At 35.3% G+C, this 15,556-nt stretch overlaps 3 protein-coding genes and 1 long non-coding RNA gene across 5 annotated transcripts; 2 read left to right on the top strand and 2 right to left on the bottom strand.

Moving 5' to 3' along the window:
- Positions 1-188: 188 nt before the first annotated feature.
- RpS21 (ribosomal protein S21) lies at positions 189-1,602 on the bottom strand. 2 transcript variants are annotated; one of them, XM_089839865.1, is made up of 5 exons: positions 1,442-1,602; positions 1,250-1,304; positions 1,041-1,176; positions 871-971; positions 189-327 (listed from the first exon to the last, which is right to left on the bottom strand). In XM_089839865.1, exons 2-4 carry the CDS (start codon positions 1,297-1,299, stop codon positions 912-914), a joined length of 246 nt encoding a protein of 81 aa, XP_089695991.1. In that variant the 5' UTR covers positions 1,300-1,304; positions 1,442-1,602; the 3' UTR covers positions 189-327; positions 871-911. The 2 variants fall into 2 exon arrangements, with proteins under 2 accessions (XP_089695991.1, XP_089695990.1); XM_089839864.1 differs by having other exon boundaries at positions 189-268; positions 916-971.
- A 375-nt stretch (positions 1,603-1,977) lies between these two features.
- Positions 1,978-4,687, top strand: Rab1 (RAS oncogene family member Rab1). The gene is made up of 7 exons (XM_089839863.1): positions 1,978-2,144; positions 2,917-2,989; positions 3,075-3,122; positions 3,199-3,246; positions 3,323-3,418; positions 3,492-3,623; positions 4,404-4,687. The coding sequence occupies exons 1-7, from the start codon at positions 2,122-2,124 to the stop codon at positions 4,602-4,604; spliced, it is 621 nt and encodes a 206-aa protein (XP_089695989.1). The 5' UTR covers positions 1,978-2,121; the 3' UTR covers positions 4,605-4,687.
- Positions 4,688-4,840: 153 nt separating this feature from the next.
- On the bottom strand, positions 4,841-9,036 carry LOC149674032 (uncharacterized). The gene is made up of 4 exons (XM_089839862.1): positions 8,830-9,036; positions 8,089-8,208; positions 7,767-7,996; positions 4,841-7,711 (listed from the first exon to the last, which is right to left on the bottom strand). Exons 1-4 carry the CDS (start codon positions 8,948-8,950, stop codon positions 7,247-7,249), a joined length of 936 nt encoding a protein of 311 aa, XP_089695988.1. The 5' UTR covers positions 8,951-9,036; the 3' UTR covers positions 4,841-7,246.
- Positions 9,037-12,388: 3,352 nt separating this feature from the next.
- On the top strand, positions 12,389-15,169 carry LOC149674031 (uncharacterized). The gene is made up of 2 exons (XR_016366991.1): positions 12,389-14,426; positions 14,937-15,169. It is a non-coding gene; the product is annotated as an uncharacterized LOC149674031 (long non-coding RNA).
- The last annotated feature ends 387 nt before the right edge of the window (positions 15,170-15,556 follow it).

Below are 15,556 nucleotides of genomic sequence, written 5' to 3'. Positions count from 1 at the left end.
GTGATCTAGTGGGCTATGGGTGGACAAAGTGCACTTAATAGCCCACTTGATCACGCGCATCACGAGCAAGCTGCTGGCGCTATAGCATCGAGATGGTAGTAAAAGGTATCAATCCTCCTATTCTGTAAACTATGTATTCATATGCCTATTTTTTTATTTCAGAATAAAACGCCAATAATAAATAACAATTCAAGTGTTTAAAGCATCTTTATTGTTTTAAACAACTCCATATACAAAAGGAAACATGGCATTCTCCTCTTAAAAGGTCCTGTAAATTTAAAAGAGATTTCAAGTAAGTTTCATAGTTACTTAACCACAAAGTGAATCCATGGATGAAGGATGCGCGTGCGGAAATTTGTTTTCACGCTATAGGATCGGCAACTCCCTATCTCGAACGACAGAATATTCTGTATATACTCTGTTACAACGTCGGTTGTCAGCACGCGCAAAGCTATTTCTCTATGTAACGTAGCTTTGTACGTGCTGTCAAGAGACAAAAAACTTCAGGATCTTCAGGATTTAAAATATCCGCGAGTTTTTTAGCTCGAGTGCACGGACCTCTAGACCTTAGTTTCAAATGCGTGTAGTAGACTGTATGCAATTTCACACGTATTTGAAACTAAGGCCTAGAGGTCCGTGCACTCGAGCTAAAAAACTCGCGGATATTTTAAATCCTGAAGATCCTGAAGTTTTTTGTCTCTTGACAGTACGTACAAAGCTACGTTACATAGAGAAATAGCTTTGCGCGTGCTGACAACCGACGTTGTAACAGAGTGTATACAGAATATTCTGTCGCTCGAGATAGGGAGTTGCCTATCCTGTAGAGTGAAAACAAATTTCCTCACGCGCATCCTTCATCCATGGTGAATCATATTTGGTATAAATAAGAAATTGAATGATATGCCAGGTGCTTACTTAGGAATGATAGAGTCCTTTTTCGCTAGCCTGTTTATGCAATCATCAGATTCTCCCTAAGCAAAAGGAAATTTAAAAGTTAAGCTAATGTACACATAATATGGAGATATTTTTTAAGGACTTACCATCCTCCTGATAGCTCCACAAATAGCGTAGGCTTTGGATTCACCCGTTACTCGCCCTGATTCTTCATCAACTTCTGCCAGGTTAATTTGAATGCTAGCATAATCCTTAGCATGGATGATTCTATTGCTGGCTGAGCTGTATTACCGAAAAAAATAAATTAAAACACCCTTATTTCGATAGTAATTCAATGTTTTCCTCGCTTTTTTACCATTTGCGAGGCACATAAAGGTCCACGAATTCTCCAGCTTCGTTTTGCATGATTTCTGTGAAAATCCAGGAAAAAAAAACCAGGAATGAATTAACCAAGGCCTAGTACATTATACATTTTTCTTAAAATACATTTCAAATTTTAACGTAAAACTTTAAGTTCTTTTTAAAAGTCATGTTATATAGTTCTTACCTGATTTTGTTAAAGTTTTACGACGAAAGTAAATTAGATTAAGTTACTAAATACTTATTAACTTGTAGTCCTTCTGGAAACGTGGTCCACCAACGACGTTAACAAAGAAAGTATTTATGATGAAACGTAGGGATTAACAACGTGAACAACGTCTTGGTTTATGCACGGCCCACTCGATCACGTACAAGGAGCTAAATGAATGAATGAATGCTTTATTCGCTCTCTTTACAAAGATCCCTTTTAGATCAGGGAGTTTATACTACAACATGAAGTTTAAATAGTACATCACAATGTGTTAAATAAAAAGAAAAAGTAAAATTAGATATAAAATGTTTTACTTATTTCCGATCCTGAATGCTTGCAAAACCAAGGAGGCAAAATACGTCTTGATCGTGATTGGTTAATACGCGTTCATAATGTAAACGTGGTCAAATTCTACGCATTTTATTGGTTTGATATGCCATTAGTCATGAGTTCAAAGTGTGTCCGCCAGAGGTCGTCAAACGACAACGTGCAAAGCTACTCATGTGACACAACACAAGAGAAAAGAGGAGTGTGTTAAATTCTTTATTTCCGGGGAACTGAATAAAGCTTAATACGTATTTTTCACATAACGCCCAAAATTAGTTTGATCATCATTAAAGAGCCTAAAATCGTAAAAACAAAGTGTTTTCAGAGAAATGTCCACAATGAATCCTGAATAGTAAGTTAAATTTTTGTTTAGTTAAATCGCGATTAATTTAAGATGAATTACAAATCGCTACTTCGCTAAGCCTAAGCGCGAAGCCTTGTAAGGCGTTGAAAAAATGTTGAAGCGTCATAGAACTTAGTTACGGTACTAGGTGAAGTAGTTAAGACTGATTATGAGTAATACTATCCCAGCCCTTTTCGACCATTCTGTTGTTTCAGAGTTATAACTATTAATCCACTAATAATACGAAGATGATTAAAATAGCTAAACTTGCGAACCGTAGCGACCATAATGGTCGATTCTTACAAGCCTTTGCAGCTTAGCAAACAAGAATTCATGAACAAAAAACCTTGAATTAAATTTAATTTGATAGTCTTAGCAACCTTGAGAGTACTTTAACTTGATTAATTTGAATAATATCAATCAAAAATGGCCCAGTCTTATAGTCCCACACATCTCAATTGGGAATGAATTTGTTTAGTCTTCTAAATGATTGAACTAATTTATATCCATTATGAAGGCTCTTTTTAATGTCCTAGCCATTAATTAAGCTTTTAAGACTAATTAAATAGTAATTAAGTATATTTGTATAGTATATACCATGGAATTCAACTCTTAAAATGAAAAATTTTGATTAACAGTTACATAGTTTTTCATTTGAGTTTTTCCCTCGCACATTCCTTAGGTTTGAGTTGATTTAGCTTTATGTTAGCATTGTAAAGCTTTATGGAGAGTGAAAATTTTGTAGAGAAATACTAAAATGTATAATTTATAATCTCTACAGTGATTACCTGTTTAAACTTTTGTTGATTGGAGACTCTGGAGTAGGAAAATCGTGTCTTTTGTTACGTTTTGCTGTGAGTTTTATATTGTTTTACCCTTAAACTAGACTTTAAATCTCGCGGTATTGTTCATTATTGTAAAATTAATTCTTATAAATAGGATGATACATATACGGAAAGTTACATCAGTACAATTGGAGTAGACTTTGTAAGTGGCTTGTAGTGTTACATAATGTTGCAACGGAAAAGAAAAAGCTAAGCCAACTTTACATTTATTATTTTAGAAAATCAGAACCATTGAATTAGATGGCAAAACCATTAAATTACAAATTGTAAGATACTTAAAGTCTATGATGAAATTAATATAAGTGTTTATAATTAATTATTTTGTAAAATGTAATGCCTTAGTGGGACACAGCGGGCCAAGAGAGGTTTCGAACAATTACTTCCAGTTATTACAGAGGAGCTCATGGTATCATTGTTGTATATGATGTTACTGACCAGGTATTGACAGAGAAAAAAATGTCACGCCTTAAGAACATTATGTTACTAAAGATAAACATTATTCCTATGATAGGAATCATTTAACAATGTCAAACAATGGCTACAAGAAATTGACCGTTACGCGTGTGAAAACGTTAACAAGCTTCTTGTGGGTAACAAATGTGATATCACGGGAAAAAAAGCTGTAGACTACACCACAGCTAAGGTATGACATCAAGAAGTGTATGCATTAAGCGTGAAGCCGGAGTAAATGTGTAGAGATTGTTGTTAAAGGGTTTCTCCATTCTAAATTTGCCTATTTTGCCATAAAAATGGCCCTTGCTGGTGGTTTTTAGCTTTTATCACATTCAAGGTGTTGTTTCAAAGTCTATAGCTAAACCCTTTCTTTGGGGGTTACACTAAAAGTTCAATCATACCATTGCAAAATCAGAACTGAACTCTCCTTATACAGAGAGCCCAGCGGTCCTATAATTCCTATAAATTCCTATATTTTTGAACCTGTCCTTTATTATCCTATAATATCATGAAAGGTCCTATAATATCCTATATTTTTGACTTAGAAGGAAGTTTTCGTATAGTTTAGCATCAAATTTATCAAAATTTAGCTTTTTTTTTTTATCGAGATCACATTTGAATGGAGACCGAAATTGTGGAGCTCGCTTAGGATTTTTTATATATTATATTATGTTATATTTTAATTAAGTTCTTCTGAGTTTTCAAAGTAAAATCCAATTTGTTATTTTTTATTTTTTGGGATTTTTCTACATAGTTTAAGCCCAAAATTGTATTATATTAGAGCATTTTTAGTCCTATATTTTCCTATAAAAACACGTGATTTTTTTTCTCCTATAAAATCCTATAATTCTGGAAAAAAAAATCCTATTTTTCCTATAAGGAATTTAAATTTAAGAGTGGGCTCCCTGCCTTATAGTACAAATAGTTTTTCCTGGAAACTTTTTGACTAAAACCCGATTAAATTATTAAGGAATTTGCGGATCAATTGGCCATTCCATTTCTGGAAACAAGCGCAAAAAATGCTACTAATGTCGAACAGGCTTTTATGACAATGGCGGCGGAGATCAAGAATCGTATGGGACCTCCAACGTCTGGAGGTGACGCTATTCGACCCGGAGACAAGATAAATCCCAGCACTCCAATGAAACCTTCGGGTTCAGGATGCTGTTGAAAGCGCTCTTTAGGCAAAAGAAAAAACAGGAAAAAAAAAATTTGAATCGGTTGGAAAAAAGTATAAAAAACAAAAAAACAAAACTCCGCAACTCTGTAAGTTTGATATAGAAAAAAATGTGGAAAGAAAAATTTTCACTTTTCCCTCATTTTCCCCCCTCTATAATAATAATAATAATAATATTTTCGTTTATATATATATTAAGCTGAATTAAATAAATTTAAAAAATAAAACGCCCGTTTTCCGTTTTTCTAGTTTTAATATGTACTACTACTTTACAGTATTTCCAATTGTCCTTAATTCAATTCAATTCAATTCAATTAAATTCAGTTAATTAATTAATTCCAACCAATCTTAAATTATCTCCTCAGTTAATAGAAGTATATATATACACTTTGTTTTTTTTTTACACAAGTCGCGGGAATTTATCAGAAATCTGAAAAGATTTTATAAAGTACGTACGGGAATGAATGGAAGTGTTTGATTGGCTATGGGGAAAATAATAAAATTGCTGTGCAAGTTGCGCTTAGCTTTTTTTAGGTAATATCTGGCGTAAAAAATACGAAGGACTGGGACTGTCTTAGCCATTCCAACTCCTCTATTCATTCCTTAAATAAAAATAAATTATCAATTATCAATTTTTAATTTTTTTTCTTAAGGTATAAATTAATTAATTTTCCGTGGGGATTTTTTTTTTTTTCTGATAATTAAAAGAGTATCAAAAAAAAAAGAAAATTATAACGTTATTTAGATGTACATTATTTCTGTAGTTATTATTATTAATATGTTCCCAATTTTTTTTTTAAATTGCAATTAGACTGATAATTAAATAAGTTAACGTTCGTCACTAATTAATAATAAGTAAGAGTGGCAATTATTTCTAATTTAAGAATTAAATAATTAAATGGGACTGTATATTATATTCCACTGTAACTCGAGTTACAATGAAGTATATTAATTAAACCACAATTTTGGCTGCTTTTTCTTAATTAAATTCCCATAATCTTTGAAATAATTAATTTTAATTTAAAGTGAATATTAAGTTGGGGAAAAAAGGGGGGGGGGTTGAAATAATTAATTTAAAGTGAATATTAAGTTGGGGAAAAAAAAGGGGGGGTTTGTATAATTTATGCCTTGTATTTGTAAAGATTCTTTCTTAACTTAATCGAAATTAAGGAAAGTACGAGAAGCTTTTTTTTTTTTTTTTTTTAATTAATATAAATAAATAATTTTTTTTCGTCCCAGATAAACAAATTTCATTAATATAATTAAAATTAAATCATATTAAACATTAAAATTAAAACAACACAATGGGTGGGTAAACCAGCTTTTTATTTTCTTCGGTACATTAATTAATTAATTAATTAAGTTTATCACCAGAAATTTATTTAAATTGGAGGGAAAACCGAAACATTAATTTAATACTTTAATAACAAAAGAAAAGATTAAAGAACGCAACTTGGAAATCAATTTTTGAAATATATTTTTTTTTTTTCTTACTGCCATTCCATTCATAAACAAAAAAAATACCAAAATTTTCGTTTGTTTTTTAACTTTTTCAAAAAAGGGGAGTTGATAATAATAAATTTGTAATAAATATTTGGTCCAAAACAAAAACGCTAAATGAAAAACTTATTTCATTGATTGCACATTAAATTAAATTAAAAGGAAAACAAAAAATTATAGTTCCATGTAACGAAAAATATTGGTGTTTCAAGTAAAAAAAAAACAAACAAACAAATAAACAAACAAACAAACCCATCTGGATTTGGCACCCTTGCCTATTTAAGAACTTTGGAAAATGACAGTTTTTTTTTTATATATATAACCATGGATGAAGGATGCGCGTGAGGAAATTTGTTTTTACTCTACAGGATCGGCAACTCCCTATCTCGAACGACAGCTTATTCTGTATATACTCTGTTACAACGTCGGTTGTCAGCACGCGCAAAGCTATTTCTCTATGCAACCTAGCTTTGTACGTGCTGTCAAGAGACAAAAAACTTCCGGATCTTCAGGATTTAAAATATCCGCGAGTTTTTTGTCTCTTGACAGCACGTACAAAGCTACGTTACATAGAGAAATAGCTTTGCGCGTGCTGACAACCGACGTTGTAACAGAGTCTGTCGCTCGAGATAGGGAGTTGCCTATCCTGTAGAGTGAAAACAAATTTCCTCACGCGCATCCTTCATCCATGATATAAAACAATGAAATGAATAATACTGTTAACTTGAACTTAGGAACATGGTATTGAATAATTTTAAAGGGTACAAACAAGTTGATTTTATTTTTCGAAACATTTTCATTTTATTGTAACTAATTTTGCTGATTTTGTTTAAAATTTTTTCGGTATTGTCGGCATTTGAACTCAAACAACAAAAAACGGAGAACATCAAAACCTTTTCGCCTTCCTTTGATTGGCAGAAAATTTTACCAACGTTTTTGAAAGTAAGAAAATAAAATACCAAGTAGTCCAATCCATTTCACAGATTTTAGACCACATCAGCATCATCAATAAAATGAAAAAGTTTTATTAACTCTTTTGAGCGTAATTTAAAATTCGAAGGAAAAAAAAAAACTTAACATGTTTGAACTGTAAAGTATAAAGTAACCAATATGCTCTCCCTTAAGCTGAAAAAGTATTAAACCGTGATAATTGGCTCTTCATTGGGAACAGGATGTTCTTGACGATATTTAACGACTTTGTTAAATGATCTCAAGAACTCGTTGATAAGCTTCTCATCGTCGTCAATATGAAGAAACATTGACTTCAAGGGACTGTTGTCAAACCATATATAACACAGATATTTTCCCGTCTCTCGATACCAATAGCTCAACTTTTGCATTAACTTCAACATGGCTTTTTGAATAGCGGGATACCTATTGTAGGAGCCTAAAATGTTGAAGAACTTGCGCGCGAAGCTTTTGCTAGGTTCCCTCTTGAACGCCCGCGCAAGTTTTAAGGCGTAACTTCTCAAGGGAAGCTGCGTAACAAGTTCCATGGCTGGAATAGCGTATTCTACGTTTGGTTTGAAAGCGAATTCCAATAGGTCTTGAATAACTTCGTGAAGTTCCTCTTCAGAATGTTCACCAGCCACACGCAATTCCTAGTGAAAGAAAATCATAGAAGCTTCGTGCGACTAAAATAGCAAATTATCTTACGTCAAACTTTTGTTTAAGTTCACGAAATTTTGCCGCATCTTCGTGTTCCCCGTAAATCTGACTATTTGAAGGAAGCGAAGGCTCTACGAATGATGTAATCGGGATGCTCTGACTTGTAGAAGCATTAGGATCAAATATACTAGACACATCTGTGGATTTGTGGTAAATTTTGGAAATATGACTACTTCCTTGCTTTGGCTGTGGGGTTGATTGAAGTGGTATTGGAGTAGCTGCGTTAAGAAATATGGTTAATCGTGTGCAATTAAAATTGCATTTACAAATCTAAATGATATCTACGACACTATCGCGGAAGAAAACTTACTTTGTGATATTTGCCCGATCCTGTGACTGACGGATGCATTTGAATTAAGGATGCGAGAGCTAGACCAATCTGTGGGTTTTTGTCTAATCGCTCGAGCTGGGGTTGATTCAATTGGTACGCCTTTATCGTATTTAGGAAATATGGTTAGTAGTATCCAAGAAAAAATTATATGGGCAAATCTAAATGATATACCCTATACATATTTTTCATACAAGGAGGATTGACTAAATTTACACCAGGAGGCCAGGCTAGTTGGTACTGCACTTTGTCCGCCAAGTAGCTTGGCCTCCTGGTATAAAAGGTATCAATCCTCCTAGTCTTAAAGTTATGTATAGGCCCTAGGGTATATCATTTAGATAAGCAAATATAATTTTTCTTTTATAGGGACTTGGCAGTACTACGTCATGCAACGTCAGGCTACCTTCCACTAGTGCTAAAAAACATACCAGGAGGAGGGGCTTATATAGCTTTCATTCTGTTAAAAAAACATACCATAATGGCGCTGGGGGCGGAGTTAAGCGTGAATTGCCAAGTCCCTATTGGGTATAAGTGCCGTTTAACAGGCATTTTTTTAAATTGAAAATAAATTCGATATTCGTGTTCAGCACTCTCAAATTAGTCATAAGCAATGCAATTAAAAATCAAAACTTGTTGAAGCCTATGTCAACTTGTCAAGTGGCCCGTTAAACCATGGTTAAACTGTACCAGAACTTACTCCCAATATTGCCCAAGAAAATGTACCTTTAGTCATTTGCTGCAGTTTTTCTGCAGAATCTTTCAGGTCCTTTATGGTGGATTTTGATCTTTTTCTTTGAGGCGAAACATCTCCGTCAGATTTATCAGGCGAGCTGTCAAAGTTCATGGTTGAATTCTTTAATTCAGATTTGAACAGTTGGGTTTAGATTCCTTAGAATTTGAAATATACTTTTTTGCGCGCTTTTCGGTCCAGCTCGCAATGCCACCTCGCGGAAAAATAGAGAGAAAATAAGGAGTCGCGTTTCTTAAAGGTCTCCTCTTCGAAAATCGAAACTACCGCGGCGCTACCGCCATAGCCCACTCGATCACGCACTCGACAACGCAAGCTGCTCGCACTATATGGGATTTACGAGAGGTATTTCTGTGGGCGCTGCCATAACCTGTCGGCGGCCTTTAGTTAGTGGCTGACATTCCCTGTCGTCGAACGCGCTCCGTAGCCTTGGCAGAACAACTCTCCAAAAAGGGGGCGGTAACCTCGTAAGTCCCGTATAGAAGCCCATTCAATCGGCCAAAAAAGTGCGACTTTTAGACTATAGGCGGGGAGTTCGAAGGAATCCAAAGTTAACATTAAGATCTATAGAATGCTGTCAGTTGTGACGTCAGATCCATGGTTAAACGTCACGAGTCTGCCTTTAGCAATGGGCGGCCATGACAGTTACCGTTTTTTCTTTATGGGAAAACAGCATGGGTGACGTCACACCGGCGCTTCTGACAGCACTCTATGGGAGGAGGTAGGTTTTTTGGCCAGATCCTTTGTCCTATTCATCCAAATGACCTGAAATTTTAATGTTTTGACGTGTTTTATTATTCTAAAAATCATTCAAGCTTTTCAGTACTTACAGTCGTTTTCCAAGATAAAAAAAAACCCAACTTGTCCAAAACATGCCTTTTAGAAAGTATTAGCTGCTACCCGCTGCGTCGCTCGCGTGTAATAAGAACTTTCATCAAAATGATATAAAGAATGGGTAGATTTTACTGATGACTAATATTTTTGTAGCACCCTAGGAGCGAAGGTACTCGGCGTTGCCCGTCAGGACATTTTTTTATTACTTTTCAAGGGGACATTATTCAATAAAGAAGGGTTTTTAAATTTCTGGCCGCCATTTAAAAAGATGGCAACAAATCGCACCCAAAAGACCATTCAGCCCGTCTATAGGTTAAAGGAAACCAGTGTACTAAATAATTGAGAAATCGGTTGAAACGCGCGGACTTTGTTGCATAGAGAAGATTTTTACATTTCTGGGCGCCATTTATTAAGATGGATGCAGAAAGAATTTACAAATTTTCTCTGATGGAGGCGGATTGGAAAAATCTTTCTTAGTACGCGCCTAAAGAGTGACGTTCCTGCAAATTTTCAGCCTTCTATGGCAAGCGGTTTGGGCTGGGCGTTGATTATCAGTCAGTCAGGACTTTGATTTATATAGATATAGATTGTACCAGATTGTAAAGGCCATAAATAAGCCACATCCTTTACGAACTCTCGCTATCCCTACTACAATAAATATCCTTCTAGTGAATTATCCGTTAAAGGGAGGGTGAAGTGGAAAATCAAGTGATTTTTTATCGGTTCTTCTTCTAATTATAGGACCAGTCTGCACAGTCAAACATTACGGAAATACCTCCGAATGATTTTAAAATTACAATAGGTAAATATATAAAGTAGGAGGAGCTAATTGAAAAATATAACAAACTAGCTGTTACCCGCGGCGTCGCTCGCGTGTAATAAGAACTACCATCAAAATGATATAAAGAATGGGTAAATTTTACTGATTCGACTAATATTTTTGTAGCACCATAGGAGCGAAGGCACTCGGCGTTGCCCGTCAGCCCGTCGGGACATTTTTTTATTATTTTTCACGCGAACATTCTATAAAGAAGGGTTTTAAGTTTTTGGCCGCCATTTAAAAAGATGGCAACAAATTGAACCCGAAAGACCATTCAACCAGTCTATAGGTTAAAGGAAACCAGTGTACTAAATATTTGCGAAATCGGTTGAAACGCGCGGAATTTGTTCCATAGAGAAGATTTTTTTACATTTCTGGGCGCCATTTTTAAGATGGCGGCGGATTGGAAAAATCTTTCTTAGCACGCGCCTACTACTAATGAGTAACGTTCCTGCAAATTTTCATCCTTCTAGGGCAAGCGGTTTGGGCTGGGCGTTGATTATCAGTCAGTCTGTCAGTCAGTCAGGACTTTGATTTATATAGATATAGATCGTCACGAGTGACGTTTCTAGTCTGGAGAAATGACGCTCGCGCTTAAATTTGTAAGATCATGGAAAGATTTAGTTCCATTTCCCCCAAAATAGTTCTCCCAAACGCTACTTATCCCAATCCCAGTTTACCCAAAATTATTTCTCCCAATGATTTTTAACCCAAATATTTATTTCTCCCAAAATTAAAATAAGTATCGTATACATTTTACTATTCTAAATTAAAACCATATTTTATGGGTGTACCTCGTATGAGCAGTTCCTATTAGAGCAGTTCTCGAAATAGCAGCCGCGATTCCAAAAAAACAGCGGCGTTGTTCAAAACTGCTGTTTTAGAAATAGCGGCTGCTGTTTTAGAAATAGCGGCTGCTATTTTAGGAAATAGCAGTGTTTGTCTTCAGTTTCGAGTATTTCTTAACAATACAGTTGTATTCGTTGTTTTCGAAAACTAACCTTTTTCTGTGATCATTTAGTCAGTAATGTGACCTACTAACGGATCGTGTTTTTAAAGTACACTTAAATATTGCACTATTCTTCAGGCTGTATCAGTTTACAATTCTAATACACGGATAGAAAATATTTCAAGAAAGCTTATTTTATTTCGGAAGTAGATAATTGTAAACAGTAATTTTTTGGAAAAGGAATATTATTATTTGGGAAGTGAATGAAGATAAACAACAATATTTTGGAAAAGGCGAAACATTGTTACACCATTTCCAAAATATTACAAACCTAATTCTAACCAATCAAAACAAAACCTAAAAAACCCAACCGAACCGAACCCAACATAACCTGACCTGACCTGACCTAACCAAACCAAACCAAACTTAACCTGACCTGACCTGACCTAACCTAACCAAACCAAACCAAACCAAACCAAACCTAACCTAACCTAACCTAACCTAACACTATTGGGGGTTCAAATAATCAACTTGAAGCTAACCATATCTGACCTAGTTCTATTTAAGTTCATATAACACAGCGTACACCATAACAAACAACAGTCGTTTTTCGCATTTCGGTTTTTCTGCTCTTTAGAGAACTGCTGTAATGGTACTCCGCGTTTGCGAGAACCGCTGTATCGGTAACTGTTGTAACGGGTAAACTGCCTTTTCGGGAAACCGCTATTTAGGGAACTGCTGATATGAGGACCGCTATTATGGAATCCGCTCATACGGGAACCGCTCATCTGAGGGCTTCCCTATTTTATTGCCTCCAAAAACTCTTCGGGTGTTTTAGCGCCGGTGTCCAATTGTTCTCTTAGAATGTTCCGTTTGTTCTCAAGATCGCGAAACTTTTTTAGAGGTGGTCTAACAGAGTGAAGACGGCTTATAGAGTCTATTTCAATCTCTTGATGGACCTCTTTTCTTTTCATAAACTGTATGAGTTCATAGATGTCGGGATGAGAGACCTTCAACGCTTTGTTCCACTTGTTATGTGTGCCTTCACAATCATTGTTCGTTCTTGCATCCGCGTTGTCACCATGGCACCACATGAATTCTGCAGGGCTGAAAGATAAACCACGGATTCATGCGGCGATTGTTTCTATGGCGCGAAACATACGATCATAAGTTTCGCGAGATTTATCTGGTAGCAATGCAAATAGCTGAGGTAATATTTTTTTTTAACGAGACGGTGCAATGTAAAGAGTTGATAAAATAGTGTAGGTGAAGCTTTGAATGTTCCATCCATGCATATGCGTTGAGCAAAACAGATTCTCCCAACCATCCGATCAGTTCCGAAAATGAGTATCTTATCTTCGTCGCCTTCGTTGAATAACAGAAAATTATGCTCAGATATAGTCCTTGTCACTCGGAGAGGTAAAAAAGTAGGCTTAATTTGATTTTGAAATAAGCGCGTGACAGTAATCACGTGACGGTATACTAAAAGGTATCGAGAGGGCTGAATCAAAAGTAGATTATAGAGTTCTAGTGAAGAATGTAGATTTTTCTTGTCCAATTTAACATAATTAATTTTTATCTATCTGATTTTTGGATTCAATTATTCTCTTATTTGCTCGTTTATTGTTTAATTTGTTACCTTATTGTTCTATTTGTTTGTTAATTGTGTTTTATTGTGTTTTTATGCTGTTTAATGTGTGTTTATGCTGTTTTATTGTGTTTTTATGCTGTTTTATTCGTTTTAAGCTGTTTAATTTGTGTTTATGCTGTTTTATTGTGTTTTTAAGCTGTTTATTCTGTTTTAAGCTGTTTAATTTGTGTTTATGCTGTTTAATTTGTGTTTATGCTGTTTTATTGTGTTTTTATGCTGTTTTATTCTGTTTTAAGCTATTTTATTGTATGTTTTCGCTGTTTTATTGTGTTTCTATGCTGTTTAATGTGTGTCTATGATGTTTTATTGTGTTTTTATGCTGTTTTACTGTGGTTTATGTTGTTCTATGATGTTTTATTGTTTTTTTATGCTGTTTTATCGTGTTTTATTGTAGTTTCTGTGCGTTTTATTGTAGTTTCTGTGCGTTTTATTGTAGTTCCTGTGCGTTTTATTGTAGTTTTTGTGCGTTTTATTGTAGTTTCTGTGCGTTTTAGGGACCGTCCATAAACTACGTCACGCGAAAAAAAGCATTTTCTGACCCCCCCCGTCCCCCCAGATCACGCTTCGTAACGCTTTTCTCAGACCCCTCCCCTAAAAACCACGTCACATTTCTTTAACCCCCTCCCCCTCCGCACTATGATTTGTCTTACTTTACAACTTTAATTTGATTAATTTCTTGAGTGATATGCCGCCCTCTCAGAAATATTTTGCTCGGCAGACTGTTCAAGTTCTCTTCCCTTTTAAGCTTTTTCTGATTGACCTTTAGAATTTTAATGTCTGGATGTGCTTTTTTTAAAGGGAGCCACCGGAGGGTATGCTAGCCAGTCTGCCTATTCGTTTCAAATTTCGACGCTGCACTTTTGTGGCGCTGAATCTGCACGTCCAACTTTGTTTCAGTTTTCTGTGGGAGAAGCCTGGTTCTAGGTGGCCATGGGGGGATACTTTCTATTCACTCCCCTCGTAGCTAGAAGAGGGCTCGGAAATCCGCGGGAGGGAAATGCAAACCCTCCGATGGCTCCGCTTCAAAAAGTTCCATAAAGCTTAGTTAAAGGGGCACAATTTTAGGTTTCGACACTGTCACGGTAAACAGACTAATCGAGCTTGAGATTTAGAAAATCTGCCAAAGAATCGAAACCATTTCAATCGGCAGGGGGATTTGATTCATCCTCACAAATAATAGGGGCGAATAAACAGAGACATAAGAGAGTTTACGCTGTTTATTTTAAATGCGCTATTTAAATTGGCTATATAAAGGTGTAAATAGTAGATAATTGCTTAAATTTTCTACTATTTAAGTGATGATGGAATAACAATTTTGGTAAATTATTGTAACGTGGACTATAGAATGTTGTCTTTCTTCTTCTATAACATAAGAGAGCCAATCGGCCTCTTACTGACTTCGTAAAAAAATCAATTCTAAATGTGACGTCACGCATCGAAGAACCCCTCCCTCCCCCTTGTCACGGACCGTCACAAATTTAGAAACCCCCTCCCCCCATAAGAGTGTGACGTAGTTTATGGACGGTCCCTTATTGTAGTTTCTGTGCGTTTTATTGTATTTTTTGTGTGTTTTAATGTACTTTCTGTGCGTTTTATTTTAGTTTATGTGTGTTTTATTGTAGTTTTTGTGTTTTATTGTAGTTTTTGTGCGTTTTATTGTAGTTTCTGTGCGTTTTATTGTGGTTTTTGTGTTTTATTGTAGTTTCTGTGCGTTTTATTGTAGTTTTTGTGTTTTATTGTAGTTTCTGTGCTAACTAAAGCATTCCAAGTATTAATACTAGTGTTTATGTCGATAATGAGTTAAAAATGAACTTTTCTAATTTCAAAGAAAAATACAAGCATCTGCCGCATTATGAGCCTATTCACGTCTTCTTCCCAGTGCCAAGCAGAGGGGACGGGATCGACGCCATTCAGTGATAAAAGAGGGCTTCTCAAGTTCTCATATCACACGCCGCGAGCAAGTTTCAACGAAGTTTACTTTTTGTTTTTATATCTATATACTTTTGTTTATACTTCATAAATGTACTATAGAATAAATAAATTGTTCGTCGATTTAACGAATCTCATTTTTTATTCCTTTTCTGTCAATTAAGTTACAGCAGGCATATATAGGATCTTAAAATGCATTAATTAGATTAAAAAGGATTTACACTTTAGCACTGTTAAAGGCAGCGCGTCGAGGGGCTATTCACTAATGAAAATTTTCTTTTATTGCTGATTTTTATTGACGCTTTTAAAAAGGATAGGGATTCGTTGGTGATTTAAAATGGATGGGGTTTAATGGTTGCGTCTAGATTACGAGTAATCATCGAGGGGCTACTCACTAAAAACTCGTTAGCGATTTTAAACGGGATTGGGATTGTGGGTAACTTAGGGGCTACGGGTTGTTATTATTTTACTAGTTATGAACGGAATATTAATCATTCACACATTTGCCGCTAGGGGCGC

This window comes from Phalangium opilio, unplaced genomic scaffold (assembly GCF_054372755.1).
Source record: "Phalangium opilio isolate 3A_F unplaced genomic scaffold, DU_Popi_V2 ptg000048l_1, whole genome shotgun sequence".
In the NCBI taxonomy this organism is placed as follows: Eukaryota; Metazoa; Arthropoda; class Arachnida; order Opiliones; family Phalangiidae; genus Phalangium; species Phalangium opilio.
This window is presented reverse-complemented; position numbering and strand designations above follow the sequence as displayed.

Excerpts from the sequence above, each read along its gene's own strand:
- RpS21 (XM_089839864.1), bottom strand. The coding sequence starts at position 1,299 with ATGCAAAACGAAGCTGGAGAATTCGTGGACCTTTATGTGCCTCGCAAA. Across the intron at positions 1,177-1,249 it reads CTTTATGTGCCTCGCAAATG|CTCAGCCAGCAATAGAATCA; the intron begins GTAAAAAAGCGA and ends TCGGTAATACAG. Across the intron at positions 972-1,040 it reads GTGGAGCTATCAGGAGGATG|GGAGAATCTGATGATTGCAT; the intron begins GTAAGTCCTTAA and ends CCTTTTGCTTAG.
- Rab1 (XM_089839863.1), top strand. The coding sequence starts at position 2,122 with ATGTCCACAATGAATCCTGAATA. Across the intron at positions 2,990-3,074 it reads GTCTTTTGTTACGTTTTGCT|GATGATACATATACGGAAAG; the intron begins GTGAGTTTTATA and ends TCTTATAAATAG. Across the intron at positions 3,624-4,403 it reads TAGACTACACCACAGCTAAG|GAATTTGCGGATCAATTGGC; the intron begins GTATGACATCAA and ends TAAATTATTAAG.
- LOC149674032 (XM_089839862.1), bottom strand. The coding sequence starts at position 8,950 with ATGAACTTTGACAGCTCGCCTGATAAATCTGACGGAGATGTTTCGCCT. Across the intron at positions 8,209-8,829 it reads ACTGCAGCAAATGACTAAAG|GCGTACCAATTGAATCAACC; the intron begins GTACATTTTCTT and ends AATACGATAAAG. Across the intron at positions 7,997-8,088 it reads GATCGGGCAAATATCACAAA|CTACTCCAATACCACTTCAA; the intron begins GTAAGTTTTCTT and ends TTCTTAACGCAG.